General features: G+C 41.2%; 1 protein-coding gene across 13 annotated transcripts in view; it reads right to left on the bottom strand.

Moving 5' to 3' along the window:
• Positions 1 to 24,023, bottom strand: part of AKT1 (AKT serine/threonine kinase 1) — an 86,099-nt gene that overhangs the window by 24,474 nt on the left and 37,602 nt on the right. For all 13 annotated transcript variants that reach the window (XR_012586619.1, XR_012586620.1, XR_012586621.1 and 10 more), the window contains 9 exons: positions 20,728 to 20,856; positions 13,900 to 14,011; positions 10,987 to 11,134; positions 9,014 to 9,145; positions 8,781 to 8,846; positions 7,035 to 7,103; positions 6,190 to 6,315; positions 4,797 to 4,925; positions 281 to 495 (listed from right to left, as the gene is read on the bottom strand). Coding sequence is in view for 10 of the 13 variants with exons in the window: in XM_074583822.1 (XP_074439923.1) it covers positions 281 to 495; positions 4,797 to 4,925; positions 6,190 to 6,315; positions 7,035 to 7,103; positions 8,781 to 8,846; positions 9,014 to 9,145; positions 10,987 to 11,134; positions 13,900 to 14,011; positions 20,728 to 20,856 (1,126 nt within the window). In the remaining 3 variants the exon portion in view is untranslated. The remainder of the gene's footprint in view (positions 1 to 280; positions 496 to 4,796; positions 4,926 to 6,189; positions 6,316 to 7,034; positions 7,104 to 8,780; positions 8,847 to 9,013; positions 9,146 to 10,986; positions 11,135 to 13,899; positions 14,012 to 20,727; positions 20,857 to 24,023) is intronic.

Here is a 24,023-nt window from a genome sequence, read left to right as displayed (position 1 = left end):
AAGAATCGCTGGCATGCGTGCATGCAGTAGTGCTTTGGACAGTACTATTTTCAATTGTTTTTCAATGATGACAATATGGGCACCTCACACAGCAGCAGAGAAAGAGTCACTTTTAAGTCACTTGTCTTGAGGATAGGTCCCGTTCATAGACACTCCTCTGCACAGCACAATTATTAACTTCTTTGTGAAGCCTTTAACAAATTCCCTCCCCCCCTGCTTTTTTTTGGTATTTCTAAGGACACAAGTGCTTACAAGTGCGACTATGAAGCAAGAGTCTCACCTTTGCTTAGGATCTTTCTTCAGCAAACCCGACAAGAGAGATTTTGCTTCAGGTGACAAAGTGCGTGGAAATCTAATCTCCTCCATAAGGATGAGTTCAAAGAGCTTTTCGTGGTCCTGATTGTAGAAAGGGAGCCGACCACACATCATTTCATACATCACGACTCCTAAACCCCACCAGTCCACTGCACGACCATAGTCATTATCTTCCAGCACCTGTAGAAATATAAGGAAAAGATTTCAAGAGACGTACCCAAACCAGGCATGAACACAGAATTCGAGAGGCAAAATTTACCCCAGCAAGGTCATCTTTTCACATGTCACAGCCGAATCTACCAGCAGAGTATTTGCAGAAGATCCATTTGAAAAAGAGCTGGCATCCACATTCACCACGCTAGGCGAGCGGGAAGGGGAAAAGGAGGCAGCGGGTACATTATGGCAGTTTCCTTCTCTTCCTTCCACCCTCCCTCACATTACAACCATGATAACCACAACCTTTGAAAGCCCAAAGGCTGAGAACTCTTCTCACATTACAGAGCCAGCTGTTAAATTCTCACTTATTCATCACGAACTACTCCAAATGGGATCTCATTTTTAAAAAAAAAAAAAAAAAAAAGAAACAAACCTCAAACCACCAAGGAGCCCGTACAGGGAGAAGAGAAATGACTGTCAACCTGTAATTTCATGAGCGACAAGCTAAACATCCCTGTCATCTTCGTATCAACCTGCACCCTGCAAAGGGTGGCTCTGCACATCCTCAAAGACCACCCGCAAATACTAAATGACTATCTACATTGAACATTAAGAGGAGAAGGCCACTCCTTACATTTGACCAGCTGTAAGGCCGTAAAATGCCAGCCAAATTGTCTAGAAACGTTTCTCCCCCTCTCCCCTGCTCCCTCCAAAGGTACTTGTTCACTAGCTCTAACACTCATCCCTCTGCTTAGAGGGCTGCAAACCCAGGAACTGTCAGTGGAGGGGACTTCTGCCAGGTCTCAGGGGTCCAGCACAGTTCACTTTTCCCTTCCCCTGGGTGCTTCTACCTAACGAAGCCCCGGCTGGTGCAGGGACCCAGGACCCCAGCAGTGCCCTCCATCTCTCCTGCTTGCTCCAGAGAAGCCCTGTCGCCGTGCATTTCTGATCTTCTGCACTGAAGCTTGCTGAAGGGAGCGGGGAGTGTTTGGTGGCTTGTGGAGTGGATGTTACGAGGACTTCTCTAGACTTTGTGTCTCCTACGCAGTTGTCCGGAGCTGACACCAACAGTCTCATGTTCCAAACCCTGTCCTCAGGTTTTAGTTGTCATCTTTACTCTTTTCACGGGTCTGCACTGAACTGCTTACTCTTGCTAGGAGCACAAACCATGACCGCACCACCGTGGTGTTTTCTTGTTGCACGGTGTCTGTGTGAGCTTTACGTTGCTACAATTCTGAATACTTCACACTCAAAATTAAAAGGGTGAAAGAGCCAAAGTTGACACAAGTTTAACAAAAGCAGGATCCGAACCTCTTATGGAGGTTTATGCAAGCAAAAAAGAAGCATTGAGACACACCACGTAACAACCGTTTGCACTCTGCCTCTCTTTATTCACTAATTATTCCCCTTAATCATCTGAACGAGGGAAAGGGCCTGCAGTAAAAATCAAAAGGCTGCCAGGTATTAGATTACCCCACGTTGGTCTATTTACGGCATCCCCTGCCGTATGATTCACACCAAACGACAGCTGGCTCTGCAGCTGCCCCGTATATGTATACGGCCGACACAGCTGCCGGCCGGACAAGATTCCAGGAGCCGACCCCGTCCTTCCCGAGGCATCGCGGCCCTTCAGCTCGCAGGAGATATTGAGTGACAATGCAGTTACCGCTCTCTGAGTCACCCTGTTCAATATACGCTTCCTGTTCGCACTCCCCTACACTTGGGTTACCTAAAATAAAACAGTCACGGGGCCCCCGATTTTTATTTTTATTTTTTAAGCTGCTGCAAGAGGTGCAATAGGAGAGGCCTGAAAGAAAAAAACAAAACCACAGAGGCCTTTGTTGTACATGTAATAAATGCTACAGGTGCTTTCAAAATGCAGCAAATACGTCAACTGTTACTTTAGTAACTGTATTAATATTCTGTATTATAATCTAGATTACTAACTACAACTCTTTCCTTGACCTCCATTACTTCTAAACAGAAGATAAAATGCTTATTTCTTCAAAGTGTTTTACCACAACAAGCACACGATCATACTAGTGATTGCACAAAACAGAGCAATGGTGTTAGTATCAAAAATATACCGTAACAAAAAAAGAGACTGCACTCATCCATGATTTATTGCAGGCTAGCTGGGGAGCAGTAAAGTAACAAGGTCATTTCACTTAAATTAAAGGATCATAATTTCCTAATGAGCAGCTCTAGACTGCTGTGAGATGGAATTTGAAAAGAGAAGGCACAACAGCTGTAAACATCACAGCCATCGATGCATCTGACACATCAAAGTTGACGTGGTTCAGTCACTGTCAGCCATGCAGGAGATTCCGGCATGAACCTAAAAACAACGATGCAGCAACTGTATAAACACGCCGCTATGCCGGATTCAAGTTACAAACGCAGACAAGAAGAACGAGACCCCTGCTTTTAAGCATGCATGACCTTAAATGCACAGAATATCGCTCGCGCACAATTTCCAGATTTTTTGCATGCTATCGACCAGATGACAAAAGCCTCCAGAATTTAACACTCCAACTCGCAGATGGGATTTGCAAGTGAGGGAGGGAGCTGGGTTAATCAAAAGGATTTGTCCTTCAGGGTTTTGGATCAGCCAACTCATTATAAATATTAAAAAGAAAAATAATAGCAAATAATATAAACAGAAAGAACAACATAATGCCTGCACAGGGAATCCCCACATTCCAAGTTAGGAAAAAACAAAACCAAAACAATAAATATTTTTAGTCTTCTCTTAAAATCCTCAATGAGAAACTTCAGCAATTGATTTTTAAGAGGGAAGCTATAATAAAAGCCATGTTTATGAATAATAAACACTGTGTCGTGCTGCTAATTACTCCCTGCATCAGTAAATCTCAAATTGTGGTGCACGGACCACAATTTAGATTCACTGAAGGCTTCTGGTGATCCATGGAGAGCTGGCAGCTACCATGAGACTGGCTCCACCTCCTTGCTGCAAGCTACTTCAACAGGTGCCCACGTTCTTCATTACTGGGAAGAGACTGGAGGCCCCTGAAAGCAGCTGGGAGTTAAAAAAAAAAAAAAAAAACAAAAAAACAAAAACAACAAACAAAACCCAAGAGCACGCTGCCACCACTATGCAAATGGAGAGCACAAAAGCGCTGATCGGCAAAGACATCAGCTCTCAGTAGAAATATTCCTCCTCCACTTTGGTTTCCATACTTTGTACTTCTGCATACTTTAACTCCAGAAAGGTTTGCAAAGCCTAAGTCTCCCACCTCAGAGAAAGGCTACGTCCTGGCTGTGCCAACACCATATAATCTGCCGGCAGCCCAAGACTTGCTTCTGCCTGTGCTTCAAGCAGGATGGAAGCCTTAACGCCAGGGTGGCAAAGCACCCACTGCAAGGCAACCAGCCCTTCTGCGAGGCACGCCGCCTTAGCTCAGGCTCCGTGCCCTACTAATAACGGCGAGGCTGCTTCCAGACAGCTCGGAGCGTAGGCAGAGAAAAGTAGCGTCTGCCTGCAAAATACCATGTATACATATATCCCCTATCGCACAATTTCGCTTTTGATCTGCCGTTAACTACACTCACAGCTATAACACCACCTGTGTTGCACAACTCTCAGCAGGGAGTATTGCCAGGATGAAAGCTGCAAGCACACATTTGCATTTTACACTTTAAAAAAAAAAAATTAGTACAAAAAAAAATCCCCCAAACGTATAGTTTGGGGACCGAGATCCCCTGCTTGGATTTATTTCCTCTGAAACTGAAAAGTTCAAATTAACATTAAGAAACATCTTGTGCTCTTACAGTCACAAAACAGTCGGCATTTTTAATGCATACCATGCTAAATACTGCAGAAAAAGCTTGGTTTGTCCTGTTTCTGAAAACATGTCACCTTATATTGTCTTCAAAGAGTGTAAGAGTTGGACACTACTTTTTCTTAAACAAAATCCTGTTGATAGCTTTCAAATAGGCCAACACACAGCAAATAAATTGCAAAACAGTCACCAATCCATCAAGTAGTATTTTAAGCAATTTAAAAGTTGCTTTTTCAAAAAAAATTAGATTTCTGAGACAAGAAGCAAGCACTGTTCCGGTAAAATGTAAATACTCCCTGAAGTGAAAGGAAGAATACTACCCTGCCTGAAAATTATCACCCATCATTATTCTAAAGATATGTCCCAGAAAATGATGAATAAAAGATTCTCAGTGCGTGCGTTGCTATATAACAGTAGTTACTGTACGAACACTTTATGGCACAGGAATGATTCTGTATCGCTCCTGCTATCTCAGATGGCATTTAAGAATATAATTTAGTACAATAGTCAACATAAACATACCTCTGGTGCAAGATACTCCGGAGTGCCACAGAATGTCTTCATTGTTGCTCCATCCTTTATGCCTTCTTTACATAGTCCAAAGTCTGTTATTTTTATGTGCCCATCTTTATCGAGCATAAGATTTTCCAACTGAGAAGAAAATCCAAATGAAAGACATCATTACGTATAACATACGCTGCTCCTGAGCGAGTCAATGAAAGACATGAATTTCTGCAGATCAGTTTTCAACCTCGTTGTCACAGGGGTCAGAACCACAGTAGCTGCCAAAGCACGTGTGATGTAAGTATACATTGATATCACTTTCCTTACTTCTTCAGGGAACGTTAGGTGACTAATTTGCAGTCTTTGGGTAACTGATCGTATACACAGAAAGAAGGCAGAACGAAGGCATTGCATTTATGCTTCTACAACATTATCACCAACAGAACGCCAGTTCTTTTGAAGATATATTAAGTATTTCCCTTCACACAACTTCATCTCGGTTTTTACTCCAAGTGATTTTACGAAGTATTCTGCACCAGTAAAGGATAGCAAATGAAAGAAAAATAAAAAGCAAAGCCAAGGAGCCACTTCTAAAGTGACCCTTTACATGAGAATCACTTTATAAGTTTACTCAGCACTTGGTATCCTTTTTTGACAAGGCCATTCAGATTTGAGGAAGAGATTCCACTGTGTATGAAATAAAGTGCACTTTCAAAGGAAACATGGTGATATGGGAGATAAAATGCCAGCAGGAATCCCAAAATTACTTTGACGTAGCCTGAAAACATTACATAGCATGCTTCATTTTAGACTGCTCCTAAACGGAATAGTAGTATCCCCTCGCCCTCCCTGAAAGCATTTCTCAGGGAAAAAAAAATGCTATAATTGCATTTTCCTCAAGAATTTCCCAAGTTTGTTTGCCCTGAGACTTCTTGTTTGGCTGTTGGGTTTTTTTCCCCCTTCTCTGCTCACCGAACAAATAAGCAACTTGAAGCTTATCCAATTTTCTAACTGCAAGCAGGTACTATGAAGATAGTGCTGCGCAGCACATTGCAACGAAGCATAACATCCACACGGTATGAATTTGCATCTATCTGATAAGACCTGGGATGAAGAGCCCAGGATTATGTTTCACCACGCAGAAAAGCCAGCAAAGTTTCTCTTGGAACATAAGCAGGCAAATGAAAATGCAACCCAAGTAGCTCAGTACACCTTCATATTCTCTGAAATGCTGCCAGGGTCCTAATAAATGCATTATATGAGCTCTTAGACCATAAAAGTGTTTAAACATCCCATAAAGTCAAGTCCAACAGCTGTAGTAACTGTTACGTTAAAGTTCAGTCAGGAAAGGCTTTCTTATACTTCAGGCTTAAAAAAGCCAGAAAGCCTATGAAATTATTTTTCTACATACCTTCAAATCTCTATAAACCACATTCTTCTCTGAATGCAGGTAATCCAGTGCTGAAACAATCTCAGCTCCATAAAATCGAGCCCGGTCTTCAGAAAAGACACGCTCTCTTGACAGATGGAAAAACAACTACAAGAACAATAATTTGTTACCTTTAGATTGCACGTGTTTCTGAGTTATGTCTCGCACTTCACAGGCCATCCTGCTCGAAATGTGATATTACCTAAGAGCAAACCCCTTCCCAGCCTCACCCAGCTGTGTTATCAAATGCGTTAAAAAGCATCATAAATTAAATGACTAGACAACTATTATCTCATATTCACAGATGCACACTGACAACCAGTTTGTGTGCTGCACATTCTTCTATGTACACGAAATGATAAAAACCCATTTTGATTGACCTACAATTACATATTAAAACTACAGTTGATATTCCAACTTTTCCTTCTTAACTATCTAACAGTAGTTTGCTATGCTTCCAGTTCTCCCTCCAAAGTAACATGTACTCACAATATTAATTAGAAAAAAAAATAAAATCTTAAAAGCTGTCTGAAGAGCAACTAGACAGCAACCTTGCCTTCTTGAATTACTAAATCTCAGATTACAATATGTTGCTATCATATAAAGTATGAACCTACACCCAAACCCTCTATTCTCTAAAAATGGAGTTAAGAAAATTAAGAGCCTTAATTCTTAATATCAGTTAAACCTGAAAACAGCTCTGTTTAACTGGGACAACTTGGATTAATTAGAATTGCAAACACTGACCTTAGCTAAATAATGTCAAGCAGAATTAGCAGGAGTACAGGAAAATCCTGAAGTATTAAACATTATTACATTTCCCTTACCTCTCCTCCGTTAGCATACTCCATAACAAAACACAAGCGATCGTGCGTCTGAAAGGAATACTTTAAAGCCTGAAACATATTTAAACCAAAACTTAGAAGACAGATCACACTGCCAGTTATAAAAGCATTTTAATAGATTTTAAGAAACAGAGGCAGACACAGAATTTTCTATTTCAGTGGACTTTTTGTCCTTGGCTCTTATATTTCTTGTTGCAGCTCAGGACTGATGCACCGCCAACTTATTTCATTAAATACATTTAATATAAACCATTTATATGTTCCCTTGCAGAAGCTATCAGTAATGCCGATAAAGCTGTGAAACAAACCCCTGGCCTTTTACCAGTGACACAAAACATACCAATTGTGGCTCTGAAGTTTCCTTCCCAGGCCACAATCTCCCACATTTTCATCTCACAGACAAGAGGCCACAACCAAGCCCCACAGCACAAGGTTTTACCGCACTGGGGGGGGTCCAAGCCCTCTTATATGAAACACATATATATTTACATACAGCAGCCCCCTGGTCTCTGCCCTGCTGCCTGCAACTGCTCCCTGCCGACAGCCTGCCAGAGGATTGAGCAACGCTGTCAATATCAATTTGTGAGCAATTCACAAAAACAGACCGGACGGAGGGTGTGATGGAGCATCACAAGGTGCCTTTGTACTGTCCTGTCACGTGTACTCCTGTGGCAAAAGTAACATCAACTTGTTTGCCACAGTCTTTAAGTTTTTTGGTCATAACCCAGTCTCGTAGCTGATTTCTCAAGACAGCCCTTGTTTTGGATATTTGGGTTTACGAAAGCATTAAAGAGAAAATCCTGCATATGATATCATCGTCTTCATTACTAGGGGTGGCGTTTTTAAACCAGTCATATTTTTGCAGAGAAAGGGAGGATCAGGTTTTAGACATGTCAACAAACATTTACTGATTATACCCAATACAGCCAATATTTACTTCCAGAGGCCACGCTTAAAAGCTCTAAATTCCAGCTAAGCCCTTGTGTACCTGGACAAAGGAAACAACCGGGATCCTACACAGGTCTTTTAGAGGGCTTACGCGGTTGGAAGCAACTCAGAGCCAACTTGTAATAAATATTAGAAACAAAATCTTGAGGTGGAACTTACATATCTGAACTCAACCCAGAGAGACTGCTGGCGTTGGAGATCTAGACTGAGACTAGGGTTTGATTTTACAGCCAAGCCAGTCCAAAAGGAAAGCAGCGGATAAAGCACGGTACTGCTCTTCCCTGTCCCATCCCACATGCCTCCACCACTATCCTTTGGCTGGCATTACCAGTGCTCTGATTCCATAGCAAACTGCTTTTGGGAGCTTAAGAAAACAACAAAGAAAGGCAAAATTACAGGGTTTTTCCCCCACTATGTCTTCCCAAACTTGTTTGTCACAGGATCAGGGTCACCCTCATCTCTGCTACAAAGAGGAGACCAAGCATTTGGAGGACAAGGAAAGCAGATATTTCTCTCAGAGATAGCAAGCCATTAAATGGGTAAGCCATAAAGTCAAACCACACCCTGAAACACTGTCTTCAAGAGGACCTGCTCTGCGAGAATCAGAAGACTTTAAAAAAGCATTTTAATTTGTGCTTCCCAAAAACAGAAGAGTACAAAAATACACAGCCACTCTGGAAACACAGATCTCAGATGTATTATATAAATAAAAAAAAAAAATAAGGATAGTCTTGGTTGTCACGATGTCAAGTTACACTCAGCAGAAGGAGAAATGCTTACTGTTAAGAATGGATGCCGCGAGTTCTGTAAAACGCGGTTTTCTGTCAGCGTGTGCGCTACTTCATCCTGAAACACAAGCAGAAGCAAATCAGCAACGTGACTCTCCAGATTAAGGGTCCATTTCAAACACTAACAGAGCAATTATTTACAACTACTCAGAGAATCCTTGATATGACTTTCCCCAAAGGCGGTATCAAGGGCGAACCACATTCCCAAATTGCCCACCTACTCACCTTTGCTACAATAACTTCCTTCTTCAGAATTTTCATAGCATAATACCGTCCGGTTGCTTTTTCTTTAACTAAAATGACCTTTCCAAAAGTGCCTTTTCCCAGTAGTTTAAGGTATTCAAACTCATTCATGGTCTGTTAATGATACAGATAAACAAGAACTGAATTACATGAACTAACAACAAGTATATCATTCTCAGACTAGAATTTCTCAGTCACGTGAGAGTCCATTGCATATGTTGCATATGTTTTCTTTAAATCCTTTCGCTTAGTAGAATTCAAAAGCAGAAATGATTCTTCCATAAAAATGAATACCAGTGCACTCCCAAAGATAATCAATCAATAAACTATTTAGGGGAAAACCATAAGCTTTCAATTAACAGAACACTCTTTCACATGACTCAACACTCAACTGTGCAAATACCACTCAACATGTTATTATTAATCCATAAACATTTTGACCATTTTGTCAGTGCAGACACTCACTAAAAGGCACACGTCGCTCTGATGCCAGGGATTAAACCCATACCTTTTTTCTGATGTTCCCCACCTCTCTAGGGGACCAGCTTTCTTGTCCTTCCTCGAACAGCACTAATACCCACAGACAAAACAACCGCCTCACAGATTAGCCATTGGCTCTTATTTGTTTGGCCATTAGGAAAAATGTTGGGGAAAATCAGCATCTGTAGGATAGGCTGAGGATATAGGATATCTGTAGGATAGGCTGAGGATATATCCTCAGATATAGGCTGAGGATAGTCTCTGTACTGTCATATCAATGACCATTGCCAACACAGTAATAGCTGTAGTAAGATTTATACAGTCAAAGGCTACTGCAGTTTCAGTTGGGGAAGACGCTGTCTCCCTAGAGCTGCCTGAGGAGTACAGCTGATGCCAGGCACCCAATGATCATTTTCATTATCCTCACTAACATGCCCAGAGAGAGACAGTCAGTGTCCCAGAAGAATGCGTACATTTGACCAACAAGGAGGTGGTTCTTGCATTTCTACGAAGAGCTGCTCAGCGAGAGCAGTATCTGTTCAGCCATGGACACAGAAGGCTAATGGCAGCTGCAATTCAGAGTGACATGTAAGTAGCTGCCCACATGAGTCTAAAACCACTGACACCACCCAAGGCTGCCACACATACCTAGTGTTGACACTGGTGCATGTCTATCTTTTTTCTTTAAAAACTTCATCGGTTTTCCCAAAACTGAAACAAACCCATGGAAGTAGGTGGGGATGACAAAGGTGATAAGAACATAAAGAAGTGCCTTGGTACAATCCACAGACATAGCATTTGCATGGGAGAACGTTCTATCAATTCTTTCTTACAAGGGCAGGTGGGAATACTTTGTAAACCCAAAGAGGAGACCATAAGTGGGGAGAAAGAAGCGAAGACAGGTTAAAGACAGATACCTAGAAGAGCTCCACAGGGCAAAGATCTCCTCTGGCACACACTTCTTTCAAGGCCATTGCTGAGCTGGCCCTGTGGATTCAGACAACGGTGTGCCTGATGCAAAAAAACAAGCTCTAGGAATGCTATAGACAGACACTGCAGCGGCTTTCTGGGAGTTAGCCTAAACCCTTAATCCAGAGCAATTAAATCCACTGAACCCACACTAAATCCTGCAAATCCACTGGAGTATCTTTGCACCAGCCTGCAAGGAGTTTACACAGTCACACGGTCCAGCAGGAGCCATAATTTCAGGCTCTGTACCACAGGAAAACAGGCAAACCAAATCCAGACCTGAGCTGGCCTTGAAAGCCATCCAGTAAGGACACCTGAACTCAGAACTCCGATGGACGCAGACAGGCTTTGCCTGGTACCTGCTCAGCTCAGACAATTGTTTCCTCCAGAAACTGCATCTACAACCAATTGTGTAATTCCTATGGGAACAGACGTGTCCTGGTGGCTACTTCTTGTCTACGTTTGAGAAGATCTAAAAAATAGTTATTCCTGCTATGCTTACTTACCACTTTGTGTTTTGGCTTTGTCATAGAAACTTCCATTTCTTCAGCACCTGAATTATCACTGGGAGAGCCAGATCTAAAATCCATCATCTCTTCCTCTTGTTTCTTGAGGCTGTCTGCTACTGTTTGGATGGCTTTTGTCCATTCTTCCCTGGCAAAATATAAGCAGAGACATTTGTTACTTGTGACTTTAGATTACCATCTACCACGGCAAGGGTCACCAAGGAATGCAGAACAACTAATGCTCTCTGATGAATCAAAGCAACATACAATGAATTATGTGCATTTTCAAGCACTGTAAAAATGCCTTTTTAAGGGCGCTTTTAACATATATCTTCATTAATCATACTAGAAACAAGAGACAACTGAAGTCCTGCCAGTCTGGATACAAAGTGAGGCTTTTCAGACAACGGAATTCCTAACAGGCATTCAGTCAGTAGCTCGAGATATGACCTGATGATACTGAGTTTTACGTAATAAAACCAGACTTGCCAAAACCAAAAAGCAAAAGGCTCCCACACAGCACAAAGCAATTAAAACACAGCTTCTCCATTCCTATGGTGCACTGAAACACATATATCCAACTGCTGAGGGCACTATGCCACCTCTTCGCACATATATCTCAAATTCTAATGGCAAGGGGTGTTCTAGGAGAAGGTATTAAAGCCCAGGATACCCAGGTTATTCCTCTGTTGTAAAGATGATGACAGAAGTACAGCAATTCCTGTGTAAATTTTAGCAGAATGTCAGCAAAAGCACTGACATTTTATCGTAGGCATAGGTCTTGGTTACGATGAAGTTTCCAGAGTTGTTTGAGCAATGGGTGCTCTACTACTGACCCCTTCAACTCCCATGGAGACCAATTCCACTCCAGTGTCCTTTGGGAAATTTCATACCTTTGGAAACTACTGAAGTGAAAGCTTTTGGCCTTCACTTCATTTCACTGCAAATTTATTGAACGTAAAGCATACAACTCCTAAGGGCTTACAAGGTTTTGGGACAGGCTTTAAGGCATACAGGGGCTGAAGACATGTTCAGTGGATTATGTGAATATACCACATTTTATTATCTTTTGTATCTGTAGGGAACGGGACACAGTGGTTTAGTTGATATTTTCTGGGCACTGGCTAAACTCTTCTCCCAAGGACACCCCAGGTGAAATACTTTGCTGCTATGGCAGGAACAGAAGTAGCCAATGCTGAACAACTCTACGCACAATCTGCAGTGAAGCCATTCCATCCTATCAGTATCAAATTTTTCACTGGTTCTATGAAATTATTTAAAAAACCAAAAATCGTATCTGAACATATGAATTTCAATTTGTGATGGATGAAGAGGCAGATCACTCCCCAGAGGAAGCAATGTCCACGGAAAAAGGTACCCAACATAATATTCTATTAAAGCCACACCAATTACACATAAGGTCTTTCCTGCCTCGTGCATTGTTCGTTTTGGATTTTATCTTAACATGCATGCACCCTCCAGCCCTGTCTGGGGCAGCAAGGTAATGCTAAACATTCTGAACATTCTCCCAGCACAGACTACTTCATTCACCATCACAAACACATTCCTTTATTTACTAGTCATTTTTCATATTCACAATAACAAAGAGAACTTTTTCTTCTGTATTTTTATCTCTCCATCTCTCTCAAAAAACAAATACTGGTTTTGAAGGCACAGAGAATAAGAAAGGCCTATCTGCCTTCACATCTCTTTTAAGATACTGACTTGGTTGAGATCTCGGCCCTCCTGAAGTATCTTTGATTTCTGGGGGATCAAAATTTCACCCTCAACTTTTATGTCTCAAGCATCCACAACAGAGGTGACTAACACTCCGAGCCCTGAAGTGTCACAAAGCTGACTTAATTGGCTATGAGGGAACAAAACAACACTGAAACACAATCTTCCCCCAAGTGGAAACTGTTATTCACTCCCTTTAGGGTCACTGACCACAAAGCTACTAAAAGAAACAAGGACCAGTTTCTTTTTCTTTGCTTTTAATTTGATTTCACCTTCTTCTGATCAAGTAATAAACAGGAACCTTCTTTAAATCTGTGCATGCAAAGGCTACAAAAAAAAAAAGAACAAAGAATATTAGGTAGAATTTGCTGATCTTAAAAATAAACATGTGCCAGTATCGTATCTAGGGAGGACAAGGGTTTTAAAATACCCCTTTCCCTAGGGCAATGGTACTGGAATAATTTAAGTTTAGTTCCTGAAGAGCAAGTAAATATTTAAATACTTTGTAGTTGTAGAATAGCTGTGCTGGAACGCCGTTCTCTCAGGAGGTAAGAGATCAATTCTCCAATGATGAGAGCACAGGATGCATGCTCTTAGCTTTGTTTCCTAACAGCTGAAGCAGAAATCTGCACCTGCAGCAGATAACTATCACCTTTATTATCTAATTTGCATAAAACATTAGCAATCAGCAATGATGCAACCAACTTTTTTCCTTTAAAAACAAGGTACCTAAAAAGACTTTAAAAGGTCAGTATTTTGATACAACTCAACTTTGCCAGAATCTCTGTTTCACTTGTGCTCACCCCTCCAGAAACTCCCAGGTCAGAAACCCTTCATTTCACATACCACGTTTCCAGTGAGAAATGAACCTTAAGTTTCCAGAAATAACTACCTGTGTGCTGGTACACACCTGCACCCGTCCATTTTGGATACCCAACCCAGTAACGTTTCATTTACAAATACTACTCAAAATCCACTCTCTGAAATCCCCCGTAAGGTACCTTTTATACTAGAACACGCACTAGAACTGAGGCGCTCAAAAATTATTTGTCGCTTTTCAGTCTAGATGTACATCATCTGATAAATAAGAGCTTCAGCAAAGGACTCGCTATTAATGCTGAACACTTGCATCTGCTTTTGCAAGTAGTTTATGTATTAAATATGAATGAAACATACCGCTCCTCTGGAGTCTCCACATGAAATGTTCTTTCAATTACTGTGGTCCACTGGAGGCATCTAATGATAAATGTGTTTGGTTTAGGTCGTTCTGTCTTCATCAGCTGGCACTCTACCACAATCAAGGAAGAAAGAGTCATGGTACATAAGCAGGTTTAAATAATCATTTGTCTTTATTCTTATCTAGCAAACTGTTCCGATTAATCAGCCATAGAAATCTCTGCAAGTACTTCTTTAGGAGACTTGAGACAATTTACTGTGTTGATGAAATCGATAAATAGCTTGGGAGATAGTCATCTACGCAGCACCAAAATCAAATTCTGCTTAGAAAGGCTCCGCATTTGGTCTGCCCAGAGAGGTGAGTAGAAATGTGATGTGATGACACAGAAGCCGTTCAGACTCAGGTCCTACACTCCAAAGGTCATCCAGAGCAGAGCACACTGACAAAGTCAGCTGATAATGCAGCAATTACATCCACTGAAACTAAAGCCAAGCCCCTACATCCCTCCCTTTGACTTTCCCGACATAAACCCCTGTCCTTGGCTTTCAAGGAGTTGCTACAGAGCAACTGTTTGGTCATTTTGCAGCGACCTGATGAAAATTAGACTCAGCATTTCCAGTCCTCAAACACTAGAGGGAACATCAAACTGCAGAGGCACCCCCAGAGAAGACCCCGTTCAAAACGCCTTCGGGACAGCTGCCGCAGTGTCGGATGCTGTATGGACACGTAGCAAACAGCTTTCATCGTTGCCAGTGTTTAAGCACAACCCAAAAAGGCTACAGAAATACGGCTACAAGCAAAAACACCGCTTCTTTCACAAAAATGCTCTCTCTCAAACTGAGCATTATTTTTTTTCTTATTTTTTTTTTTTTAATCACACCTACTATTTCAAGCTTTGTAGGATGTTATGAGTGTTTATCCTTCAAATTTGGGCCTGAAAACGCACGTGATTAAGGGTACACTAGCTACACTAAAACAGAGGATCTGAAAAACGAAAGAAAATCAATGAAATAACATCAAAAGCAAAAACACTGCATTTTTCAGATTTGTATTAATAGAAAATCTAATGCTAATTAAACAGCTCCTGCTAAGGGAGAGTCAACTTAAGAAACCAAGTGAGCAGGAGAAAAACATAAAGTTTAAAAAAAAAAAAAAAAAGATAACTGAGGGTTTTTTTTCCTTACATTAAACTCTTCTCCTTGCAGTTAATGAAACCACAAGCTTGCTATTACTTGATCTTCAGGTTCTAAATCAACTTCCAAGTAAATAAAAAGGCACTATGAAGGCAAGAAGAAATTTCTGCTTACTGCTAGAGCTATGAACATCCTCCACCATCAGCAATGTGCAAGTCGAGGACAGAATCCAGCCAGAATAACAGTGCATGTTACTAAGGCTACAGTGGTATCGTTAGGTTAATTTTATTATTGTGAAAATTTAGAACGCTCAGTTTTAAATTCAAGCTCTTAATTAGCACCAAGATAAAATATTTACCGCCAGTGCTTTTGGGCGCTGTATTTTTGGCAATATATTTCATGCCTCATTTGCTACTGGAATTATAAGCTTTTCAATGAGTAACTTTGCATTTTTCATGGCAAGAAAATCTAATTTTTCTTTAATAGCACGCTGAGGTTATACTGCATCCTACCAAAGCACTGCAATTAGATAAGAGAAAGTTTATTAATGAGTCATGAAAAGGTTTTAGTGTGATAAACTGCACTCCTTCATTCACCGAGATTAAAGAACTTCCACCCAGCGACGCAGCCGTGCTTGCAGAGCGCCGTATTTAGCCCTCCAGCTACCTCCATCCTCTTCAGCAGAACGGCAATGAAAGCTGAACACAACTCCGCGAGCTGGCGCAGCCCAGTTCTGATCAATTCAGCTCAAAAGATCTCATTCCTACTCCCGGAGCGCCCACCTTAACTTTGTTGCTCTTCTTTTTTGTTGTTGTTTGTGCTGTCTCCCACTTTTGTCTGCTTAACATGATTAGATTAAGGCTGGGGTTGTCCTCTACAAGCCCGCACGATGCAGCCCTAGCAGATACTGACTTTGGCTGAAGACTCGAAGAAGAAAATCAGGCTGTTTCTAACCTCATGCTAATCCAGAGCTGTTCTACTATATTCACCCAGAAATGCTACATTATGAAGAAATAAACTGAGAGGTTTTGCTTACTTTTTTTAAAACAGACTTTAGATTCACGTTTAGTGCCTCAGGTTAAGTATTCTGAAGTAGCAGCACAGATATTTAAAACTAGCCATGAACTCTAAACTTTAACCATTTAATTTCAGCATAATAAACCACACAAGGCATTTTCTGTCATAGAAGGGGACCAATTAAACATCACCAATTTTCCCCTAAATCAGCACCGTCCATTGATATTTGTTAAGCTTGCTGATCCAGCAATCTTTAAGGCATACAGCAAGATGAATAATAGAGATTTGTCAGTTAATAACCACTATAATTCAAGTATGTCACATAGAAGTGTTTTGTGTAGTGAACAATATGCTGTCTAATTACCCTGCTCAATCATAACAGCACATATCAAGAAATACAGAAGGCTTTATTTTCAAATTGCTTTACCAAAGTGCTGTACCACATAGGTTTCAGGAAGTTTGAAGCTACCACTTCGTTCTCCCAATATATGACAATCACATGGATTTTATCAACGAAATGATGAAGCAGTAGGGCTTTTCTTAATTTTAAAACCAACTCTGTGCTCTTTACTGTAGTTGGCAAGATAGAGAAGCACCAAACTTGCCTTCTATAATCATATACCACAACATGCACCACTACAGCAGTGCACCACAACATGCACCACTACAGATACAGATGCTGTATATTAGGTCTGATTCCCTCCATGTTTGGGGGTTCTGCTATAAAAATACTCACATTTCAAATACAGGCGGAGGGTCACGTACCCACTTCGAAGACAGTTTTCCCTGTCAGACAGGCCAACCTAAGTATTCCCCGTTTGCAACAAAGTAAGTGCTACAAACAGCAGCCCGTTAAAAATGATTTAAATTGCTCCTAAAGACCCTCTTGATTCTTTCCTGGCGTTTGGTCTTTTAAAATAAGTAGGACAGAGAAATTGTTCCTAACAGGAATAGACACCAAGGCATTCAAATGTAAATTACCATTTTGTATTTGAAAGACACTTAGTATTATCCCAGTGACTTTCTAAAATGTCACAATATTTGCTTCCCCAGCACTTAAGCTAAAAGACAGATTACTTGCGATGGAAGTGTCAAACTCTGCTCCCTATATAATGACATCACACTTAAAACAATAATGTCAAGCAGGAATCCTTCCCATTCCTGCTTTGGCTTCTTTAAGGAAGAGGATGGGGAGGGGAAGAAAAAAAAAAAAGAAAAAAAAAGGTAAATCAGGCAAGAAGAATGATGAAGAAATAAAACTTTGGAAAGGCAAACAGGAATATTATACTGAAGTGCTTCTTTTCTGCTAGCACCAGATAGATAGATTCGCCCCCAAACAGCTCAGCATGGCAAAAGTGAGGAGCTGGGAGTCAGAAGTTACAGACCTGGACTAAGGTGGCCCCTTGAAACAGCAGACAAAAAAATCTGTCCGCTAATCTGGCTATCCCGTGCCCTCTGATAAACGCTTGACTGCAGACACCCAGTCCTGTCCCAAAAGGAGCACTCATATTGTTGTGCAATTATGTTTTCAGCTGTACAACAAAACCACCACAGTCCACTCTCCTTTTTGACAGTCGGAGAAATAATCCCTTCTTTCTAACAGGAGTAGCCTCTCTCTCCATGTGGTTTTTCACAATATACTGCTCTTCTCAGCTATATGGTTTTAAAGGCTTATAACCTAATAGGCAGACATACATGATAATCCGAGATTACAATCGGTATGAAGGCTACTTATCTCGCAGATTTACAACACAAGCTCTATTGGTTATTTATCTGCAGGGTCTCCGGAGCAGAACTATTTAAGCACAGGCTTTATTAATGCCTTTTATCTTACTAGTGGTGAAGTACAGTACATGAATACAAATATGACCCAAAAATCACAGTTAAATACTCAGTTAAGGCACCACCTTTCGGAAGTTTTGCCTTTTTTTTTTTTTTTTTTTTTTTTTTTTAAATAAATCATCAATACGTAACTTCCAGGCAAAATCAACTCCCTAAACACATCATTACAAATATACATAAATGGCTATTTTAAATGGAAAAGTAGGTGGATAAAAGGGTACTTAGGGAAAAAAAAAAATGAGCCTCTCCTTACCCATGCAGGGCCCTAGAAACAAGTTTTCAAAGATGTATGATCAAAACACTCACAAACTGTAAGGAAAAGGCTAGTGTAGGAGAGAGAAGAAACTCAAGCACATTGAAAGCATGCTCTATTTATTGCTAATACTTTCTTCATACCTGTTAGAGGAAAAGACAGATCATCATTAGATGATTATCTTCTTTCACTGTTTTCTCCTGAATTGAGTATTTCCTACCTCTCATGGGCTGACAAATTCATTTAATATGAATTTTACGCTACAAGCAAGAAGAGTCCCCTAGTCATGAAAAAAAACCTTTTACTGGCAAAGATAAAAAAAGCCTACATTATTTTACAGCAGAAGAGGGTAAAGATTTTAATCAGAAACATGGGACCACTTCCAAAGAACAGACTGACAGAGACAGCCTGCCATCTCATTAAAGAAAAAAACAAAATCTAGTTCACTAATTAACAAAAGAGTCAGGGCTATCGTGGTTTCTTGGAAAAAAAAAAAAAAAGAAAGAAAAAAAAAAGGATGAATTTTTACAAAACATTTAATCTAAATTCCCCCCACCTTTCACTGGCAGGAGGCTTCTGCAGCAGGAGGCTGCGTTCTGGCCTGAGCCCTCCTCCAGGGGCAGCTCGAGTTCACTCACGCTAACTTGCCAAGTTAACCCAAACGAAAGTACCAGGCAAGCAGGTTCAAAGGGAAAACTTGTGGTGCAAAACACATCCAAAGGATACCAAGTGTGGAGGGTACCCAGAAGGGAACCGCACATCAGGTGCTGGCAGCACTGCGTGCCAGTGCCGACATGAGAAATTAAGTCCTGGTGGGGCAACAGCTGCTTCTGTAAGCCCAAAACCACAATCATGACTTCTAGCAAGGAGGGCTCCCCCCACTAATCATCGAGGCCTTCCCGACCTGCCACTGGTTCACCAGGCAAGAGCCGCTGCTAGGAACATCCTTCTACCCACCACCCTCCCCGCAGCCCCTCTTCCAGGGGCTACACCTTACTCCATAGGCATGTGTCGTGTCTTTTTCGACAATGCTCCGATTCCATGGTAACAAACTTGTTTATCTATAAATGCCAAGACTGATGGGCTCAATCTGCCAAAAAAAAGCACCATATTCCTGTTGTGAAAACCAAATTAAGTTAACCCTTTTTTGAAGGCAACTTGGACAAAGAGGTGGCAACGGACACGTTTTTTTTTAATCCTTAGCACTGAGCTGCAGTGAATAAGTAATGCAGTTAGCAGCAACAGGATGGAAATGTCCTGCAAAAAGTGCATTTGTTAAAAGTCTCTGGCCACAGACCAAGTACTGAATTAATTTATGAATTAATGGCTTTCTGCTGCTTTTCTTTACCTTCTTGATCCATAAGGAGATACCAGTCTAAAGAGGAAAGTACCGTGTCATTACTGAAATGAAAACACCACAACAATTCTCTCTCTAAAACTAGACAAAAAACCCCAAAGCACTCTTGGCATCCTGCACAGAGGCACCAGGCAACAGCACGTCCATTATTTATTCCCATCATCAGTCAGAACAGGTATATGTTGCTACCAGCTGAAAAAAAAGGAACATTTGCATTAATTCCTAGTGCTGCCCAGCCTTCTTCCAGGCCCGGGGTGTTCCAAAATAAACCTGTCTGCTTAAAGGTCAACTACAAAGATGAACCCCATATATTTCAAGCTGCCCTGTAACGAAGATGGAAAGCTGCTATCCTTCTCTCTGGGGAACTCTGCTTCTTCCACCAGTCACCAGGAACACGGAACACATCATTGTTCATAACAGGTGCTACAATGATGTATTTTTAAGTGGTGGAATGAGACGTAGGCAGATCATGAAGTAGGAAAGATTAAGAACGGGAGAAAATACAAGCTGGAAGTATACGGCGAAAAGGTTAAAAACATGAGCAAGAAAATGAAATTATCTTCAGAGTCTTCTATCGCACCCTGTGCTGCAGCACCTGAGCAAAGTCAGAAATGTTTGCATGGGAAGGAGTGCCCAGTTTAGGGGATGTTATGATTTCCAAACCTTTTTGTTGGCTCTAATAGAAGACAAATGGCTCTGTGTTCCAAATTAAGAAAAACTGAGAGTCTATCATTAAAAGCAGTGCTCACTCCATGTTCTCTTATGCTAACAATCAAATAACTTTGACCTATGTCAATGCCACTTGAATCCAGATCTGGTGGCAGAAGAGAAGCTGAAATGCTTCAGCTGTGCCTACCTGCCAAGTACCAAGACATGTGGCTGGGTTAATTTTCACTGTAAAGCAACTTGCTGAATAACAGATATACAAAATATTAACAAATAAACTTGTTTTAATCTATAACCAGAAATGGTAAATTAGTAGAAAATTGAAAGAAAAAAAAAAAAAAAAAAAAAAAAAAAAAAAAAAAAGCAGAGCAGCAAACCTCCACATCACAGTCATTCCTGAAAAACACAGGGACGTTTTATCATCACAAAGAAACACATTTAGTGTTCAGATACATCACTCTGGGCAGATTCAAATCTAACCGATGCAGCTTACTTGGCGCTATGGCTACAAGAAGACATCAACCCCAAACTGGACACGGGAGCACGTAAAAACACTTACGAGCTACTGAGAAGTTATTTAAAGGTGATTCCCGCTGTTCGACATCCTGCGGTCGCTCCTTGTAGCCAATGAACGTGCCATCGTTCTTTAAAAGAAAATACCGTGGCCTCCATGTTTTTATGTATTCTCCTGCAAAGAAAGCATGGACAAAGGGAAAGATCATCAGAAAACACCCTGCAATACTGACTCGCCAACAAAATTTTTTTTTTTTAATTATTGAAACTATATGTCATCCTGACAAAGCAGCAGTTTTAAGAACATTCAGTTCATTCTGATACAAACAGGGGAAAAATACAAGCACTGAGTCAGATATCGCTAGCAATGTTAACCATAAAAATGGGACTTCATAAAAGGTAAACAGCTATGTTTTGTTCTTCCATCTACTCCGATTTCCATTCCAATTCTGCAACATCTGCCTTAAATGCACTTTAAATTTTTAAAAAATCAGAGCAGATGTCCTATGTATTATTTTTGCTATTGTCATTTTTCATACTGACAAGTGGAGAAATTTTTTTCATTTACATTTTGCAGCGCAAGTATTTTAAACAACAATGGGTAATTTACTAATTAGTCAACTGCTTTATCAAACCAACAGTCACTTTTAGAACATAAGAAGATAATTCTCTGCTTAAGTTACATAACATCACTCACTCCTCTCACAACATCTCAAGCGTGAAACACGAGATGATATATCACAATATGAAGGGGAAAACACTGGATGATGTATAGCCACCACAAAGAAGAAAACAAACATCTACTCTCAAAGAGATTCCACCTTTCTTTGTCAGAGAAAACATGCCTTGCTCACAGGATACTACTGCTCATCTGAGTAACCTGCACAGGTAATAGTCACGTAACTGTATTACAGCCATGCTCAAAATCTCCAGCAGTAGAATAAAAAGAAAAGAGTTGATCAAAACCTCAGTTATTTACTGGATTTACTCAAGTTGGGCTTCAGGGAAGGAAGACAGGAGTTCCACCTCTGGCTCTTTCGGGTGACATTGTTAATGTGTGCCTCAGTTTCCCCCGTTGCTCATTGCCCATATTGTATTCTCAGACAGCCTTTCCAGAACCCCAAACAGCTTTACAAGGTGTCAAGCTGGGCTTCCAGGTCCTACATGGTCCTGCAGTAACATTTCTATGCGGCTGAATCACAGAAGTCTCACTTGAGGTGCTATTCAAATCAGGGTACCAGCCATACTTCTCCAGCTCTGCTCGCCTCAACAACAACTGATTTAAAAAAAAAAAAAAGCCTATGAAAAAAGAAGTGGTCACTACAAAGCGCCCACAGCTGGGCAGCAGCTATACCCTCCTCCTTCCAGGATGGTTTCCCGTTTGTTTGTTCAACACCAGGGAGAAGACAAGGTAGCAGACTAGGAGCCAAGCTTCTTTCTGGTCTGCCGCAGCAGAAGCATGCCTGCACACCCCGCGAGGCTGCCCCTGCAGCGGCTGGTACCCACTGCCCACGGTTTCATCTGCTGGCAAGCTCTTCAAACAACCACCAAGAGCAGCGAGAAGAAAAGGCTCCCCAGATTTATCGGCTCTGGCAACCTTCTGCTGCTCTCCCGTTGTCCCAGGCTCCGCTCAACACCCTCTCTTCCCGCTGCTCGGCTCTCCTCCGCCGGTAATTTCTCTCCCAGCGATGTGCACCCTGCCCCAGGAACTCCCCTGCAGCTGCTTTGCCTCCTTCCTCTCCCCACAGACCTCCCCTCCTTCTGCGGTGCAGTTTCAACCTGCTTTGGGCACCAGCTGTGTCATTTCTTCTCCATGCAAACTCATACTTTTCTCTCCTGCACACAGAAGCACAAGCAACCTCAACACCCACACCATGCGGCCAGGGGCATGCACGCCCCTGGCTGCTGCTTTCACGTCTTTAGCCCTCATTAGGCTTTTAATTTTCTAATCTAAAGCAAAAAACTAAGAGTTACCAAAGAGAGTCACAGAGAGCTACCTTTCCAACAGCGGCCATGCCTGCAAAAAACATCTATTTGCACTGATGAAACAGGACGCGGGGCAAGAAAGATGAGAGGAAAAGGAACGAGCACAAACCTTCTCTGTTTTTCTTTTAGAGACGTCTGTTACAGCTGCAAGTCTTATGTTAACCTATAAGGGCTTTATAAAAAAGTGCCATTGTCGCTTTAGGAATTTCCAAAGAGCTCACCTAAGCTGTCACGGCTTAACATTTATAAGCAAGGCAGTAAATGTAGAAGGTTTTTTTGTCGTCGTCTTTTTAATTCTGACCTTAATTAAAAGCTGCAAACTTTCTGGACTCAGTAGGAGATTATGAAGCCTTTCACATTTAAATTATCAGTCCAACTCAGCCCAGATCAGCGAGATTACTCCAATCTCATTACTATCACACCACAGATGTGACTACAGGGACAAGAAGACACATAGCAAGCTTGGCCCAGCTCTTGACGAGAGGTTTGCCAGGGAAGCAGGTCGGGGAGGCGGCTGCCCAGTCTATCACAATTTTGGAAGGCACTGTTATGTACCTGACTCGTTGGTATTTTCTTCTCTTGCATAAAGGAGACCCAGGAGACCTAGAAACCATCACATACCCCTTATCATACCTGCGCTTAGGACCAAATCCAGATTGGATGGGGTGAAAAATATCTGAAGGGGGGCAAGACATCAAGAGTTTCAATTTCCCTTACTCCTTAATCTACACTACACGTCTTTCCCGTTGGTATTTACAGAGGAGACATTTATTTTTTTGCAGATTCTGAAACTATTATCTGATTATTTTCAGTGAAGTATGCATAATTTTACAGAAAATTACACTGTACTGTCACAAGAGACTCTTCTTCTTAGATTAGATGCTTATGTTTGGCTCTCATACTTTCTTACAGCTTTATTCCACCAATCTGTTTCTCTGTTAGAAACACATCATCTAACAGGATTAATCACAGTCTTTAAAACGGTGTATTCCATACATAGATAGCATCCTCCTCCACACTCACTCTTTCTTCACTCTTTTTGTGCAAAAAAAAAAAAAATCAAAGATTTCATTACTGCCAGGCATTTTGCAAAGAGCATTCTACTTAGAGCTTCCCTCATCCATTGCGCTTTGGCTGGTTCTGGTTCCTGAACCACCTTTTTCATCTGCAAATAAGTAATGTGATTTTGAACTTCTTTTTCCACATGTCTGGAGCTTAATGAATGTCGTAATATCGCAAGCGCACGTATTATTGATTATTGCTCTTGCCAAGGACAGTACAAGGTGCACTGCTGCATCTGTGGTATGAATTTTACTATATAACACACTGAGGTTATACTTCTGCATCTTGCAGCGA

Source organism: Larus michahellis, chromosome 4, assembly GCF_964199755.1.
Source record: "Larus michahellis chromosome 4, bLarMic1.1, whole genome shotgun sequence".
NCBI classification, from domain to species: domain Eukaryota; kingdom Metazoa; phylum Chordata; class Aves; order Charadriiformes; family Laridae; genus Larus; species Larus michahellis.
Note: the sequence above shows the minus strand (reverse complement) of the source record. Positions and strands in the feature narration are given on the sequence as shown.